The following is a 15941-nucleotide window of genomic DNA, read 5'->3' on the forward strand; positions in this document are numbered from 1 at the left end:
ATTTGTGTTAAGAAATTTCAATAAATATAATTAGAGTTTTTTGTGTGAAAATAATTAATAATACTCAAATCTAATTATTGATATTTTATTATTAGTATAAAAACAATTTGTAATTTTATTTGTAATTTTAATATGAAAAATTATTTAAATTAATTTAAAATATTTAAATTTAGGAAAAAAGGTTAAGTAATAAGTGTTTAATATCATTAAATTGTAACAAAAAAAATATCATAAAATAAGTTTTTTTCGTTGTTCTTTGGGTTAGTAATCTTAGGCTTTGAGAATGGTTACTATCTGGCTTTGCCATTTTTTTGATCCCTTTGAGGAGAGTTGTATATCTTGTTAATTCCCTCACTTATAATGAATATATTTATACTTTCTAATAAATCATGAAATAAGTGTAAGATCAAGTTTTGATCTAGTAGTACAACTCTATGTTTTGATGATTACAAGTTAACCTTTTGATATGAACAATTGTGGTACTCTAACGTGTTTTTCTGAGTGTGCTATTTACAGGCTCTGACCTCAACTCAATCTCACACAAATCAGAAGCACTGTGTATAAAGAGTGACCCAAGCAACGCTTTCGCATTCACCATGTTCAGTATGAACAGTGGAAAAGCTTCAGAAGTTCTGAAGTTATACAAACTCTGATGAGGACTCAGTCACTAGAAGCTCTGAAGATCCAGAAGTTCTGATAACCAAGAAACACTGAAGGTTCAGATGTTCTGATGGTGTAGAAGACTCTGAAGATCCAGAAGCTGAATAGTGGAAACTCTGAAGTCCAGAAGCAAGAAACTCTGAAGGCCATGTTCTTCCCTCTGAGTTCAGAATCAGAAGAAACAATGGTCAGAGGATCTGTGCTTTCCCTCTGACTCTGATCAACCGGCTTCACAAGTTCCAATACGAAGCATTCCTCTGATCAGAAGTCTCCTAGGTTAAAAGGTCAAGTCGCTATCCAAGTACAAAAGCAGTGTACCTTCCTGACGACCTACCTAACGTTCTCAGCCACAGCAGAAGCTGGATTTTCCAGAACTGCCCTCCAACGGTAGCATTTCCCATGCATTGCTCAACCCTAATCCTTGGAGTATATATAGAGGCTGAAGATTGAAAGAAGTGGCTAGAAGCAATACACACGCGCAAGACATATTCAAATTATTCTAAGCTTTCTTTCATCTGAAATTCATTGAGTTTACTATTAGCTTTTTAGAAGCAAATCTCTTGTAAACAATTCTTTGATAAACAGTTTGTTTAGTTCCTTTAGGAGATCAAGGTTGATCGGATCCTAGAGAAGACTAAGAGAGTGAATCTTAGTGTGAGCTAAGTCAGTGTAATTGTTAGTCACTTGTAGGTTTCAAGTGCAGTTGTAACTCTTACCTGATTAGTGGATTGCCTTCATTCTAAGAAGGAAGAAATCACCTTAACGGGTGGACTGGAGTAGCTTGAGTGATTTATCAAGTGAACCAGGATAAAATCCTTGTGTGCTTCTCTATCTCTTATCTTTAGCACTTAAGTTCTCGAAAGATTTGTCAAAATCTTTAAGGTGGAAGTTTTGTACTGAAAACGTTATTCAAACCCCCCCTTTCTACCGTTTTTCATACCTTCAATAAGTTTTAATATTATTTTGGCTAAAAAACACTTTTGGCCCCTGATGTTTCAAGTTTGTGCAAATTCTGCCCCTACTCTATTTTTGTCGATGTTTCTACCCCTCATGTTTTCAAACAGTGCACCGTCTACCCCTCCGTCAGTCAACGTTAAAAAACTAACGGAATGAGCTCATTTGGCTTTTTTTTATATTTTTTGAACCTGCCACGTGGAAATTAAATTACAAGTGGAAACATTAAAAATCCATTGACTTATTAGTTTCCACACACAAGACCAAAGACCAAGTTGTATGTTCATATTGAAGTATTCTCTACCTTAAATAACGATGGAGCAAGGACTATTGTTTATATTGGACATGTTCTCTTCATGTTCATGTATTGGAAAAGAATTTGAAAGCCCAGTATGTTAGTCTTCATAACATGTATTATTATTATTTACGTTTTCATATTTAGCACTTCATTCTCATTGGGTTCTATATTACTTATAACTTACAAGATACTATTTTTTGCAGATTTGTTAGAGCAAATATTGAGTATGGGAACAATCCACTTTACAGAAATTATTATCATCAGATGTTGAGGAAAAAAGGGATTTTGATGCTGCATGTTCATCTCTAAAAATGGCAAATTAAAAAACAATACAAGCAAAAAATTTTCAATACTAGACCAGATTATTATCCTTTTATTTAATGGGTTGCAGTTTTGAAAAGCTAGGTTGTTTTTCAGTTCACTTTCTTGTATTGTTATCAAATTCATTTATTCATTAAATGGGTAGTGAGTTTAGTGCAGTTTTGTTGCGAATACGTAAGTTAACTATCTTTGAAAGTAGAAATTACTATAGTAAGGAGAGCATGTGTTGGTTGCATGTGTTGTGATTTTGATGAAAGTGTCTATGTGCTTTGATGAATTTTTGAAGTTTTATATCACCCTAGGCAGACAACTTATGTTAAGATAATAGTTGAGGTGTAGTGATTGACTGCCACTAAGTTAGTTCAAATCTTTCATAATTTATTGTAGAACTATGACTCTGAGTTTCCAATTCTATGACAATAATCTGTTGGACAATGTTTAATTAGATATAATAGAAAATATGAATATGATGTTCAGAGAGATGAACCTCATTCTCGTATCTTAGACTTAGCTAGATATATTCTAGGAGCCTAGAGTCCCAAATACCCTTTCTCTGCTATCTCACAAAGGCTTCTGAAGCAAGTTATGGACTTAAGCAATGAATGTAAAGTTCAAGGAGACTTAGAGGCCGACGTCATAGGAAACGTATCGTATACACAATACATCAAAAGCAAACCCACTTAAAGTGAAAAGGAAAAGTTCCACGAAGGAGAAAGAGGAGAAGTAAACTGAGAATCATTTTAAGAAAGATTTACAATTGTTTTCCAAACATAAACTGAGAATCATTTTAAGAAAGATTTTCATAAATTCTTTTCATAGTATATTCAAAACAACTCTTTTTCTTCAAATGGGGTTACACAACCATTACCATACCGGGTATACCTCATCAACACCTCCTCAAGAGTAGAGAACATCAACAATCACTGTCAAACATCAACATCAGGTTAACAACACAAGCATACACCTTATCAACATTCATACCTCATCAATCACTGTCAATCATCATGACATGCATCTTCAAATAACACATATATCATCAATATGTTGACCCGGGGATATAAGAGTATTTTTGTGGGTCTTTTATTTTATTTTTAATTTATTTTATGTGTTTTAATTAGTTTTTATGCTATTTTTATATAATTTTCGTATTTTTAATTAATTTCGGATTTTATGAGTTTTTATTTTGATTTGTTAGATTTTAGTAATTTTTATCTATCATTAATGAGTACTTTTTAAATTATAGATTTCATTAGGATTTAGGTTGTTTATTTTTGGATTTTTATCTTATTTTTATTTAGGCTTAAAGGGTCCAAAGGCCCCTGAGATTACAAAGGGAATCAAATCCAGGACCTGGAAAATTTTCGCATCAAATTGAGTCCCTAAGAAAATTTTTTTAATTCAATTAAGGACAAAGTGTGTCTGATGCTGAAGTGGCTTCAATTTTAGCCTACTCAGCTTTTCCACGTGGCATTTTAATTTTTTTTAATTGAAAAATTTCCTAAAACTTAATTTTTTAAATCCAACTCATATATTAAAGCATAAATAAAAAATAAAAAACTTAATAAAATCTCTAATGTAAATAAAAACCTAAATCTAAAAATAAAACAAAACACTCTCTGCAACCTTCCTCACCTCTTCAACCCCCACCATTGAAAACCCATAACCACACCAAAAATTCAGATTCCAGAAACAAGACCCCAACCCACCTCAACACCTCCAAACCCACGCACCACCACTATCTACCCACCCCAAATTTCATCTTCTTTAGCCAGCAATCAGCAAAACTGAAACCCACCCCAACCACCACACCCAACCCTTTTTTGCTGCCATTGCCAAACCCAAGCTCTCCTTGCTGCACCTTTGCCATCTCCTTGCATCAATTTGTCCGGATATGCTTCGATCTGGACTGGATCTAGGTTGGTGAGATGAGACTGAACTCGGATTTGCATGTGGATTGAGGATGGTGGGGTTCTGGTTGTCTGGGTTTGTTGGGTGGGTGAGGGTGGGGAAGAAGAAGAAGAATGATTTTTTTTGGAGTTGAGGAAGAAGATAACAGTTGTTGGGGTTGAGGATGAAGATTTGAGTTTGTTGGGTGGGTGGGTGGGGGTGGGGAAGAAGAAGAAGAAGAAGAATGAGTTTTTTTGGAGTTGAGGAAGAAGATAACAGTTGTTGGGGTTGAGGATGAAGATTTGAGTTTGTTGGGTGGGTGGGGGGGGGGGGTGGGGGAGAAGGAGAAGAAGAAGAAGAAGAAGAAGAAGAGAAGAAGAAGAAGAAGAAGAAGAAGAAGAAGAAGAAGAAGAAGAAGAAGAAGAAGAAGAAAGAAGAAGAAGAAGAAGAAGAAGAAGAAGAAGAAGAAGAAGAAGAAGAAGAAGAAGAAGAAGAAGAAGAAGAAGAAGAAGAAGAAGAAGAAGAGAAGAAGAAGAAGAAGAAGAAGAAGAAGAAGAAGAAGAAGAAGAAGAAGAAGAAGAAGAAGAAGAAGAAGAAGAAGAAGAAGAAGAAGAAGAAGAAGAAGAAGAAGAAAGAAGAAGAAGAAGAAGAAGAAGAAGAAGAAGAAGAAGAAGAAGAAGAAGAAGAAGAAGAAGAAGAAGAAGAAGAAGAAGAAGAAGAAGAAGAAGAAAGAAGAAGAAGAAGAAGAAGAAGAAGAAGAAGAAGAAGAAGAAGAAGAAGAAGAAGAAGAAGAAAGAAGAAGAAGAAGAAGAAGAAGAAGAAGAAGAAGAAGAAGAAGAAGAAGAAGAAGGAAGAAGAAGAAGAAGAAGAAGAAGAAGAAGAAGAAGAAGAAGAAAGAAGAAGAAGAAGAAGAAGAAGAAGAAGAAGAAGAAGAAGAAGAAGAAGAAGAAGAAAGAAGAAGAAGAAGAAGAAGAAGAAGAAGAAGAAGGAGTTTTTTGGGAGTTGAGGAAGAAGATAACAGTTGTTGGGGTGAGGATGAAGATTTGTGAATTGTTAGTGAAACCCTAGATCTGTGTTGTTTGATGTTGAAGGGATTGTTAATTTCTTGTTGGGTTTGATGTTTTTTGTTATTATTAGATTAGGTTATTATTTAGGTAATTATTTAGTTAAGGGATTTTATTTAAATTAGGGATTTATTAAGTTTTTAATTTTTTTCTACTTAAATAAATGAGTTGGAATTAAAAAAATAAATTTTAAATTAAAAAATAATTATAAAAGCCACGTGGTAAAAGTGACTAGGACAAAATTGAGCTGTGGCAACATTTGGCCTTAATTGAATTAAAAAAAATTTCTTAGGGACTCAATTTGATGCGAAAATTTTTCAGGTCCTGGATTTGATTCCCTTTGTAATCTCAGGGGCCTTTGGACCCTTTAAGCCTTTTATTTAATTTAATTCTAGGAAAAGGGAGTTATCCGGCGCTGAGGATCCACAGAATTTATCATGCACACGCAGGAGATAGACGATTGTTGTTTTCTTCCTTCCCACGTGCTAAATCATGCCGAAGGTCCACCCACCGTAAGACAGTGGTTCGAGAAGCACTGGATTCCACCCAATTTTACCTTGGCCCAATCGCCATCTGACATGTGGCAGCATTAAAAATAGTTTTTGGCTTATTTGAACCAGATGTTCACGTGATTGCTTTTCAAAGTACAAGATTTGATTTAAATATTAAAATGAATAAGAAAGATTAGATGATATATAAAAGGAACGGATTGATAAGAAACGAGGTGATTAGAATTGAGCACAAACTTCCTAGGGTTTTGAGAGCTTTTTCAAGGTTCCTCCTCGAGACTTTAGGTGCTATTTTTTTTCTTTCTCTTGAATTCTCGATTATGGTCATATTTGGCTAAACTTCTTTTAGTACTTGGGTTGTGAATCCGTTTTAAACTATGTTTTGATTTGAATTGTTATTTATATGAATTCTCCTTTCCAATCTTCGTAATTGAGTCAATTTATATTGTTTATTCTTGAGTGCACGCAAGAAACTTGTTAATTTATATGAGAACGGAAGTTGATTAGGAATTAGAGAAATAAGGATTCAATTAGATTAGGCATTCCCTACTGCTTGATTCAAGAGTAGAACCTAGTTGCGTTGGCTAGTTTAATTAGGACTTAATCTTCAATTCCAACTTGATAGCTCCTTTGCAAGTGTACAAAGTTGCTCGTAGTAATAAATTATCGATCCCTCGAGGATTGTGATTCAAAAATAGTTTCTATTAATTCTCTTATTTAGACTTATAAAAGTAAAAACCAATTTCAGATTTTAGACGTAGTGATGTTGAACGCAATAAGTAACACGGAAAATTAAATAGATTTGAGAATTCAGTTGGGAAAATAGCACTAAGGTATGTTTCACTATTTGTCCTATACTTCAATTTTAACAATATTTATATGAACTCAATAAACCTTTCTTCGGCGATCTAGCCTTTATTCTAGGATGTTGATAACTCACACGCCCTAGACTTTCAATTCAATTACTAAGTCTACACGTCCTAGACTTTGAATTCAATTACTAAGTCTGTTTTACGAACACCTAGACCAGAGAATTGAAGATTAAGTCCTAATTAAACTAGCCAACGCAACTAGGTTCTACTCTTGAATCAAGCAGTAGGGAACGTCTAATCTAATTGAATCTTTATCTCTCTAATTCATAATCAACTTCCGTTCTCATAGAAATTAACAAGTTTCTTGCGTGCACTCAAGAATAAACAATATAAATTGACTCAATTACGAAGATTGGAAAGGAGAATTCATATAAATAACGATTCAAATCAAAACATAGTTCAAAACGGATTCACAACCCAAGTACTAAAAGAAGTTTAGCCAAGTATGACCATAATCGAGAATTCAAGAGAAAGAAAAAATAGCACCTAAAGTCTCCAGGAGGAACCTTGAAAAAGCTCTCAAAACCCTAGGAAGTTTGTGCTCAATTCTAATCACCCCGTTTCTTATCAATCCGTTCCTTTTATATATCATCTAATCTTTCTTATTCATTTTAATATTCAAATCAAATCTTGTACTTTGAAAAGCAATCACGTGAACATCTGGTTCAAATAAGCCAAAAACTATTTTTAATGCTGCCACATGTCAGATGGCGATTGGGCCAAGGTAAAATTGGGTGGAATCCAGTGCTTCTCGCACCACCGTCTTACGGTGGGTGGACCTTCAGCATGATTGAGCACGTGGGAAGGAAGAAAACAGCAGTCGTCCATCTCCTGCGTGTGCATGATAAATTCTGTGGATCTCAGCGTCGGATAACTCCCTTTTCCTAGAATAAAATAAAATAAAAATAAGATAAAAATTCAAAAATAAACAACCTAAATCCTAACGTAATCTATAATTTAAAAAGTATTCATTAACGATAGATTAAAACTACTAAAATCTAACAAATCAAAATAAAAACTCATAAAATCATAAATTAATTAAAAATATGAAAATTATATAAAAATAGCATAAAAACTAATTGAAACTCAGAAAATAAATTAAAAATAAAATAAAAGACCCACGAAATACCCTTATATCCCCGGGTCAACACAATACAACAATCATCTCAAGGCATCATCATCATCAACAAACCATCATTTTAATAGTTAACAGCACAATCATACAACTTGTCAATATTCATACATCATCAATCACCGTCGATCATCACAATATCACATACATCTTCAAACAGCACATATAGCATCAATATCGCAAATAATCTCACGCCATCATCCATATCAACATCAAGAATTAACACAAACATGCATATAAAATCAATCAGCACACAAGGACCTAAGAAGGGTTAAACACCCATTTATTCATATTATTCCCCTATCTTGAGTTAAGGACCTCTCCCCCTTACCTTAGTTCCTTGATAATTATTGTCTCCATCAATCCTCATGAGTTTCCTTTGCATAGAATTGTAGTTACAATTCTCTTAGTTTACAACTTCATGAAAATATGATTTTCGTAATTACTTTCTATTTCTCTTTATTACTTAATCTTTCTATTGTAATGTCCCCATAATCATTTTCCTCTTACTTAGACTTCAGAATCAAATATTGTATATGAATAAGGCATGATTCCTAATTCATTTGAGTAAATTTAGTCACTGATCAATTTCTATTAGCTCTCACATACTCGGGCAAATTCTTCAATTTAGTTCCTTCTTGCTTAAACATTTCACCATCAATCTCATATTAGATGAGATTATCATTTCACCATCGAAAATTTGTTAGAAATTGTCCACTTAATTAGGCTAGTTAATCACTGATAATTCCATAAATTAAGATTAGCAAAAGCTAACAAAATATGCATCATTTTGACAAAATCATAATCTGTCCAGTTTAAGAAATCACATAAAATTCCAAGTTGTGATAATCATGAAAATCACCATTTTCAGACCATTTAAGCTTAAAGTCCAATCTTTCACGAATTAAGGGTTATACGGTATGTTTTTCATGCTTAAAATAATTAATATAAGCTTAAAAATAGGTTATGGAAGGGAAAGAACCTCAAAATCGAAAATTTGAAAATGTCCAGAAATTGACTCGCCAAAGAAGATGAAGATGCGGCGGCGACGTTCCTCGCAGGAGGTGAATGGAGCACATATTTAGATTCTCCTGCCTTCCTGAAGAACAAAGGCTTTTGAATCGTCAGAATCGGAGTTCGGACGAGGGAGAACAACATGTTTTGAGTTGATGATTCTCGCCGGAAAATTGGACATCACGGTGGCAGTGAAGAACACGACGAACAACTTGAATAATGAGCTCATAAACAGCCCAAATAAACCCAGAACTTTGTGAAACTTTCCAGAATAGATATTTAGGCTTATAGGAACATGATGGTAGTGGTTTCAGAGTGATTTGAGAAGGTTTCAAAAATGGGTAAAAATTGAAGATGAAGAACAAGTTGAATATGAAGCCCAGAACTCAGGAAAACGTGTTTAGAACTTTGCCAAACTCTCCAGATTTAATCCTCACACTCCCAGAAACATAATTGAAGTGGTTTTAGAGAGAATGAAAGAGGATTTCGTGAAGAACAAAAAGGATAAAATGAAGAAAAAGTTGAAGGTTTGTAAGGGAAATTAGGAGCTTTTCTCTCAGATTTTTGAAGCTAGGTTGAGCCTGAACTGTGGTGTGACCATAGGGCTGCAAAATGGTCGAATTTATAGGCCAAGGGTTGAAGAAATTTGAAGGACAAGTGGCCATGAAAGTGCATGCACAAAGACAAGTGTTCTTGGACTTGTCTCTTCACTATGAAGACAAATGTTTTGATCCATGCACTAAATAATCATTTAATACCTCTGATTGCAGCTTAATTAATCAAGTCTATGAATTAGCCAAGGTGTGTGTGAAAGTGGTTTGGGTTTTCATCATTTATTAAAATATAATATTTTATTTGATTTTTCTTCAATTTGATTTCTAACAATCCTATATTAAAGCACTAATATGATCATTTTCTTCATAAACATTTTTTTTCCTCCCTTAAATTTTTAAATAGTCTTATTTTATGATAATACACACATCAAACACAAAATAATAGTATAATAATAATAATAATAATAATAATAATAATAATAATAATAATAATATATTGAATTAGTGGAGGAAAAATGAGATGTTAATGTTACCACCTAATCCAAAAAGTTAATTTTTTTTTTGAAAAACCAAAATATTGATAAAGAAGTAAAGGGACAGCAACCTAATACATTTAAAGAAGTTATTGCAAGCACAGGAACATACTCCAAGTCTGAAAAACCAGCCCAAAACATATAAATGTTATATAAAGGGACCAAGTCCACCCTAATAACATAACAACCCTATACTTATTTGTCCAACCCTTCATTAGAGAGGAGATGCACACTAAGAGCACCATTTCCACCCTGAAAAAAGTAGAAAGATGAGCCCCTAACAACCCACCAATAAAAGTCCAGTCGATCAACACACAACCGAAAAGAATAATGTTGCTTTCACACCCCTCTTTGGGGTGGAAAGAGGTGAAAGGAGAAGAGAGAAAGAAAGAAAAAAAAAAGTAAGAGAGAGAAAGTATGAGATGTGATAGATAATAAAAGGAGAGAGATAAAAATAAAAATGGGTAGAAATGAGGTGTAAACATATCATTATTGATGTATAGTAGCCAAAGCCAAGAGAAAAAGGAAATCAATATCTTCCTAGTAGAGAGAAACAACAAAAATAAGAGAAATCCAACCGAGAGTGGTGAGTAAACACAGACAACGACAGGCTCTTCAAAGACCTACACGGATAAGGTAGCGGCAAAAACAAATTAAGGTTGCAACTGATAACTTCTAGTCTCCTAAGTGATCAACTTATAAGAAGCTTCAAAATTTATGAGAAGTTGTCGAGAGAGAGCTAAAGGGAATCATCTCTATTACACACCTTATTGGCAAGATTATCTGCCAAGCCGCCTCTTGAAAGATATGGAAGACACCAAGCAATTCACCCGCCCTATCAAAAGATCAATTTGGTTAAGCCCATTGAGGAGTTTCCATGATCTATTCGAACTGGAATTTACACATCCTACCGTAATTGCATAATCACTTTCAATGATTATATTGCTAAATAGGACTTGTTGATGAAGAGAAGCGCATACAAGATAGCTTTCACTTTTACTATAAAGATCCAACCATCACCTGCATTCTTAGAGAAATAACCCAATACCTTGTTGCTAGAATTTCGAATCAACCCGACCACACCATTAAGGCCCTGAGTTCCCTTTAAATGCCCCATCGACATTAAACTTTTGGATCCCAAAGGAGGTGACCAAGTTGTCACACTATTACTATGAGCCCGTCTTTTGATTTTAACATTTCATAATTTGAAATGAACTCACTTACACTCTTCGGTCACTATTATAAGCAAAAAAATAAGTTTCTAAATTCATTCAATAAATTATGTATCTAGTCTATAATAATGACTAGATACATCATTTATTGAATAAATCTAAAATGTTGTTTTTTAGTTATATTAGTGACCGGAGAGTGTATATCATAAGGGCAACAATAAAGTCTCAACAATAGTAGTATCAAACTAATATTTATCATGTCTAGTTATTAAAAATTGTAATTTAATATCGATAGAATCTATCAAGTGTAAGTGTAAGTGTCAATGATATTCACTAAATCATTAATAAATGTCAATTTTTATTTGACATGCACTCACTTAACCTTCTTAACATTATTAAATGTTATCTACAATCATCAATAAGAGTTTACTTTAGTCAATAACAATTTACCAACAATTATAAACGATAAGGTAATACAATAATGGAAGTTTTAGATAAAACATAACCTACAATTAGAGGTAGAAATATGGTTGGCAGGCTGACCCGGACCCGACCTGTCATTGGTTCGCCAAAATGGTGGTTGGGATGGACAAACCTATTTTTAAGATTTGAGTTTAAAATTAATCTCAACCCAACCCACTAAAAAGATGTGCCAAATGGGTTGGGCCAGCAGGTCAAGTATGTTTTAGCACTACTACTTGCATATCACACACCAAAGCATATTTTATGCAAATCTCATGATATACTTTCATGTTTGAATACATCTTTAGTCTATGTAAACTAAGGGTTAATTCTTTGTATTGTTAACAATTTACTCATATATTTTAAAATACCAATTACATAATTCATAATTTTATTATTTTTAGACTATAAGATTATTTACGAAATTATAATTAAAAGTGGCATTTGATAAATACCAAAAAAAAAAGCAGCCTTAGATAAAAGAGGATAAAAAACAGCAAAAACGAATATAGTTATGAATTTGTATTTAGTTAGTAAAATTCAGTAACAACAGCGGGGTTGTAGCTCATATGGTAGAGCGCTCGCTTCGCATGCGAGAGGCACGGGGTTCGATTCCCCGCAACTCCATTTTTCTGTTTTCTTGTCTAATTTTTTGGTTGGAGTGCGCTAACAAGAAAGAAGAGGACACTAGATGATTATTGCAAAGCCAAAAGAGACATGTTTGTTCTGTTTCGTTGATTCATAATCAAAGCTTGGACCATTGGAATCGTTTGCGTGATGAGTTCATCATCAACAACTAGCTCACTGAAAAATCCATGGCTTCGGTTCATGCATCGGAGATTTCAAGCATCAAAACATTTGCAGAATCAAACGGAGCCTCAACAATCCCTTCCACCTACCACTCTCTCACAGAAGAATCCACTGATGTTGTTGTTGCAGACGAGCTTGCAGCTTCCATTCCAGTCATTGATTTGTCCCTCCTCACTTCAAATGACCCTCAAATCCACGCCAAAGCGGTGCATCAACTCAGCAAGGCCTGTGCTGAATGGGGTTTCTTCATGGTAAGTTTCCCTCTCAGTCTTTTCCTTCCCACCTTCAGAAAAAACCAATAAGTCATGAAATTTGTCCTGAACCAACAAAGCATATGAATGAATTATTCTACAGGTTTAAGTAGTTACCGAATTTATACTACTAAGATCAATTGACAATGAGTTATTATAGCTTAACTAGCAACAGTCTTTTAGCAATGTTTTGGGTTCAAGTTTCAGTGAATGCAACTGTCTTAAATATTTGGTAGAAAGAGCTTTGCTGCACATAGTGATCATACCTGGCTCGAATGAGATTGCCTTAGTGGAGAATATATGTAGTTTAAACAAAAAAAAGTTAGTTGAAGATATTTAGCACCAAAAGTGAACGAAACACTTTTCCTAGATTGAAATGAAAGTTAGTTCAAATTAACTGGTATGGAAACATACACTTACCCATATAGCTCTAGTCACAAAACTTTAAGCTCTATAGTTAGTGTGATTAAGATACATGATCAGTAGTGTAGTGTTATATGATATTTTTAACAAAACTTATCATTCAAGTGCTACTGATTGGACAGCTCACAAATCATGGAATTCCTGAGGATCTGATGGAAGAGGTCATGAAGAAGTCCCATGAGTTTCATGACTTGCCGATGGAGGAAAAGGAGGAGTTTGGTGACAAAGGCACTTTCTCACCCATAAGGCATGGCACCAGCTTCAATCCTCAAGCAGAGAAGGTTCATTATTGGAGAGACTATCTCAAAGTCATTACAGGTCCTGAGTTCAACTTCCCCCACAAACCACCAGGTTATAGGTAAAATTGTACATGTTCAGCACCTCAATGCACTATGGTCACTATTTCTTGGCCTTATAATTATTTAGAGATTTTTTTCTGCAGGGAGGTTGCATTTGAGTATACTCACAAAATCAGAGCTTTGGCGAGGAACTTGCTTCAAAGAATATCAGAAAGCCTGGGATTACAATCCAATTCCATAATTGAGTGCTCTTGTTTTGACTCTGGTTTACAGATTTTTGCTGTGAACATGTACCCACCATGTCCACAGCCACACCTTGCTCTTGGGTTGCCTCCGCATTCAGATCATGGCCTTCTCACCTTTTTGATGCAGAATGGAATTGGAGGGCTTCAGGTTAAGCATGGTGGCAAATGGGTCAGTGTGGATCCCCTTCCCAATTGCCTAGTTGTCAACATTGGAGATCAACTTGAGGTCGGTCACTCACACTCCCAACCACTCTTACTTTTCGAATCAGGGTTTTAGACTGCAGCTTTGGTCACGGCTGCAATTGCGGACAAATGCAAGTTGATGAGGCTGCAATTGTGGTCGTGAAGCTGTTGCCAAGACTTCAGAACCCTTTAAGTTGTGGTTGACAACGATTTAAATTGCAGTTTTGGTCGTGGCTGCAACTGCAGACAAATGCTGGCTGATAAGTCTACAATTGTGGTTGCGACGCTCTTGCAGTGACTTCAAAACCCTTTAAGTTGCGGTTTCTGACCACAATTTAAATTGCAATTGTGGTCGCAGCTGCAATTGCGGACAAATGCTGCCTGCAATTGTGGTAGGGACACCGTTAAGGCACTTAAAAAATCAAAACCATTTTACTTGCGGTTGCAAACCGCAATTTAAAACCCAGCTTCTAATTGCTGGCTATTTTTGGATTGGAATAAGTTATAAGTGTTAACATGTGAGTGTGACCCCTTTGTATGTTAGGCTGTGAGTAATGGGAGATACTCTAGTGTCTTGCACAGAGCAACCCTTAACAACACAGACACTAGGATTAGTGTTGCGGTGGTGAATGGACCTGCACAAGATAAGAAAATTGGACCTGCGCCTGAGCTATTGGAGAAAGAAAAGCCATTGTACAAAAGCATCAAGTACCAGGACTATTACCAGATTCAGCAGAAGACACAACTTGTTGATAAAAGTGGCTTGGATCAGATCCGGTTGAATGCTCAATGATTATATATTTTTCTGATATAGTCTGTATAGAACATGATATGGGAATTACCCAAATTTAAGGATATGAAGATAGTTAATGCTAATGGTATTTAGCTTGCAGTATGGTAATTCCTGGTTTTCACACAACATGTATCCCCCTATCAGTGATCATACACCAAACGAAATGACAATATATAGCAAGATGTTTTGTTTCATCCTATAATGAACTACTATAGATTAACACATAGATAAGTAGCTTCAAGATTTTCAGAATGAATGAGTTGCTATGAAATTAAAGGACAATAAAGTTTTTTGAGATGTTTCTGCAACCATAATAGATCCATGGCAGTGGAGGTAATGGCTGTTAATACTTCAATTAAAAACTTAGCTATGCTTGATTGTTTCTTACATGACAATGAGATGGGGTTTGAGCCAAAGTTAATGATATAGGCTATTGTAGACTTGTGATCTGTTAGAGCTGGCCAAACTACTGAAGCTGCAAATAGGGCCACTCCAAAAACACAAAAGCCCAAGTGGGCTCAAAACCCCTCATGAGTCATAAAGTAGGGGTGAACATGGGCCGGGTAGATCTAATGAACCCGTTCAACCCAATCCGATCCAATAGAAAAAATACGGGTTGAATCGGGTAATCGGGTTAATCGGATGAATTTTACTACAACCCAACCAAGTTCGGATCGGATTTCGAATTCAGTTCAAATCCATCCAACCCAACCCAGAATCCATACATATAATAATAAATTTTTTTATAATTTTACTCATACTTGGAGTGCTAGTGTCGGAGTTATGACTTTTTGAAACTTTGAGACTTAAGTATTTGTAGTTATTTGTCATATTTGAACATAGAGTATTTGTTCGTAGTTATTTGTTACATGTCTATATATATTATTTGGCATGTTGGAGACATCTAAGTTCTAGGTGTCATTGTATGACATTTAGTGTTGTTTTTCACCTTTCAGGTACTATTTATGTTAGATTGTTTCATGTCATTTGGTAATGAAGTTTTATGATATTTGGCTATATGTCATTTATGTGGTATTATTTCATGTTATTTGGTATAACTTTTTGTGTCATTTTCATGTTATTTAGTATTATAACATATTTAGTATTTTTTATAACTTTTTCTGAATTTATAATAATATTTGCAAGATTTTTTAATATTTCAGATATATTATTATTTTAATATAGTGACCCAATCAATCCATCCAACCCAATCCGAACTTCGTCAGGTTGGTTCGGATCGAGTCCGAAGAAGAAATTCGTGAAATCCAACTCAACCCAACCCAGACAATTTTGATCGGTTCGGATTTTATTTTGACCAAAATCCATCCAACCCAACCCATGTGCACCCGTATCATAAAGCATAGGAGGGGAACTGGGGAAGAGAGGGGAGTTAAACCTCCACAAATGCTAGGAATTGGAGGGGGAATAATTACCTGAATAAAAATATCCCTACACATTGTCAATATTCCAGATCTGTCTAAATATATCTCTTAGTTCCCCTTTCT

At 34.7% G+C, this 15941-nt stretch overlaps 1 protein-coding gene and 1 non-coding gene across 2 annotated transcripts; both read left to right on the plus strand.

Moving 5' to 3' along the window:
* Nucleotides 1-11986: 11986 nt before the first annotated feature.
* Nucleotides 11987-12059, plus strand: TRNAA-CGC (transfer RNA alanine (anticodon CGC)). Its single transcript has one exon. It is a non-coding gene; the product is annotated as a tRNA-Ala (tRNA).
* A 39-nt stretch (nt 12060-12098) lies between these two features.
* On the plus strand, nt 12099-14544 carry LOC130743646 (2-oxoglutarate-dependent dioxygenase 19-like). Its single transcript, XM_057595882.1, has 4 exons — nt 12099-12493; nt 13039-13274; nt 13359-13686; nt 14188-14544. Exons 1-4 carry the CDS (start codon nt 12248-12250, stop codon nt 14434-14436), a joined length of 1059 nt encoding a protein of 352 aa, XP_057451865.1. The 5' UTR covers nt 12099-12247; the 3' UTR covers nt 14437-14544.
* Nucleotides 14545-15941: the final 1397 nt, after the last annotated feature.

The sequence above is a fragment of the Lotus japonicus genome, chromosome 1 (assembly GCF_012489685.1).
Source record: "Lotus japonicus ecotype B-129 chromosome 1, LjGifu_v1.2".
NCBI classification, from domain to species: domain Eukaryota; kingdom Viridiplantae; phylum Streptophyta; class Magnoliopsida; order Fabales; family Fabaceae; genus Lotus; species Lotus japonicus.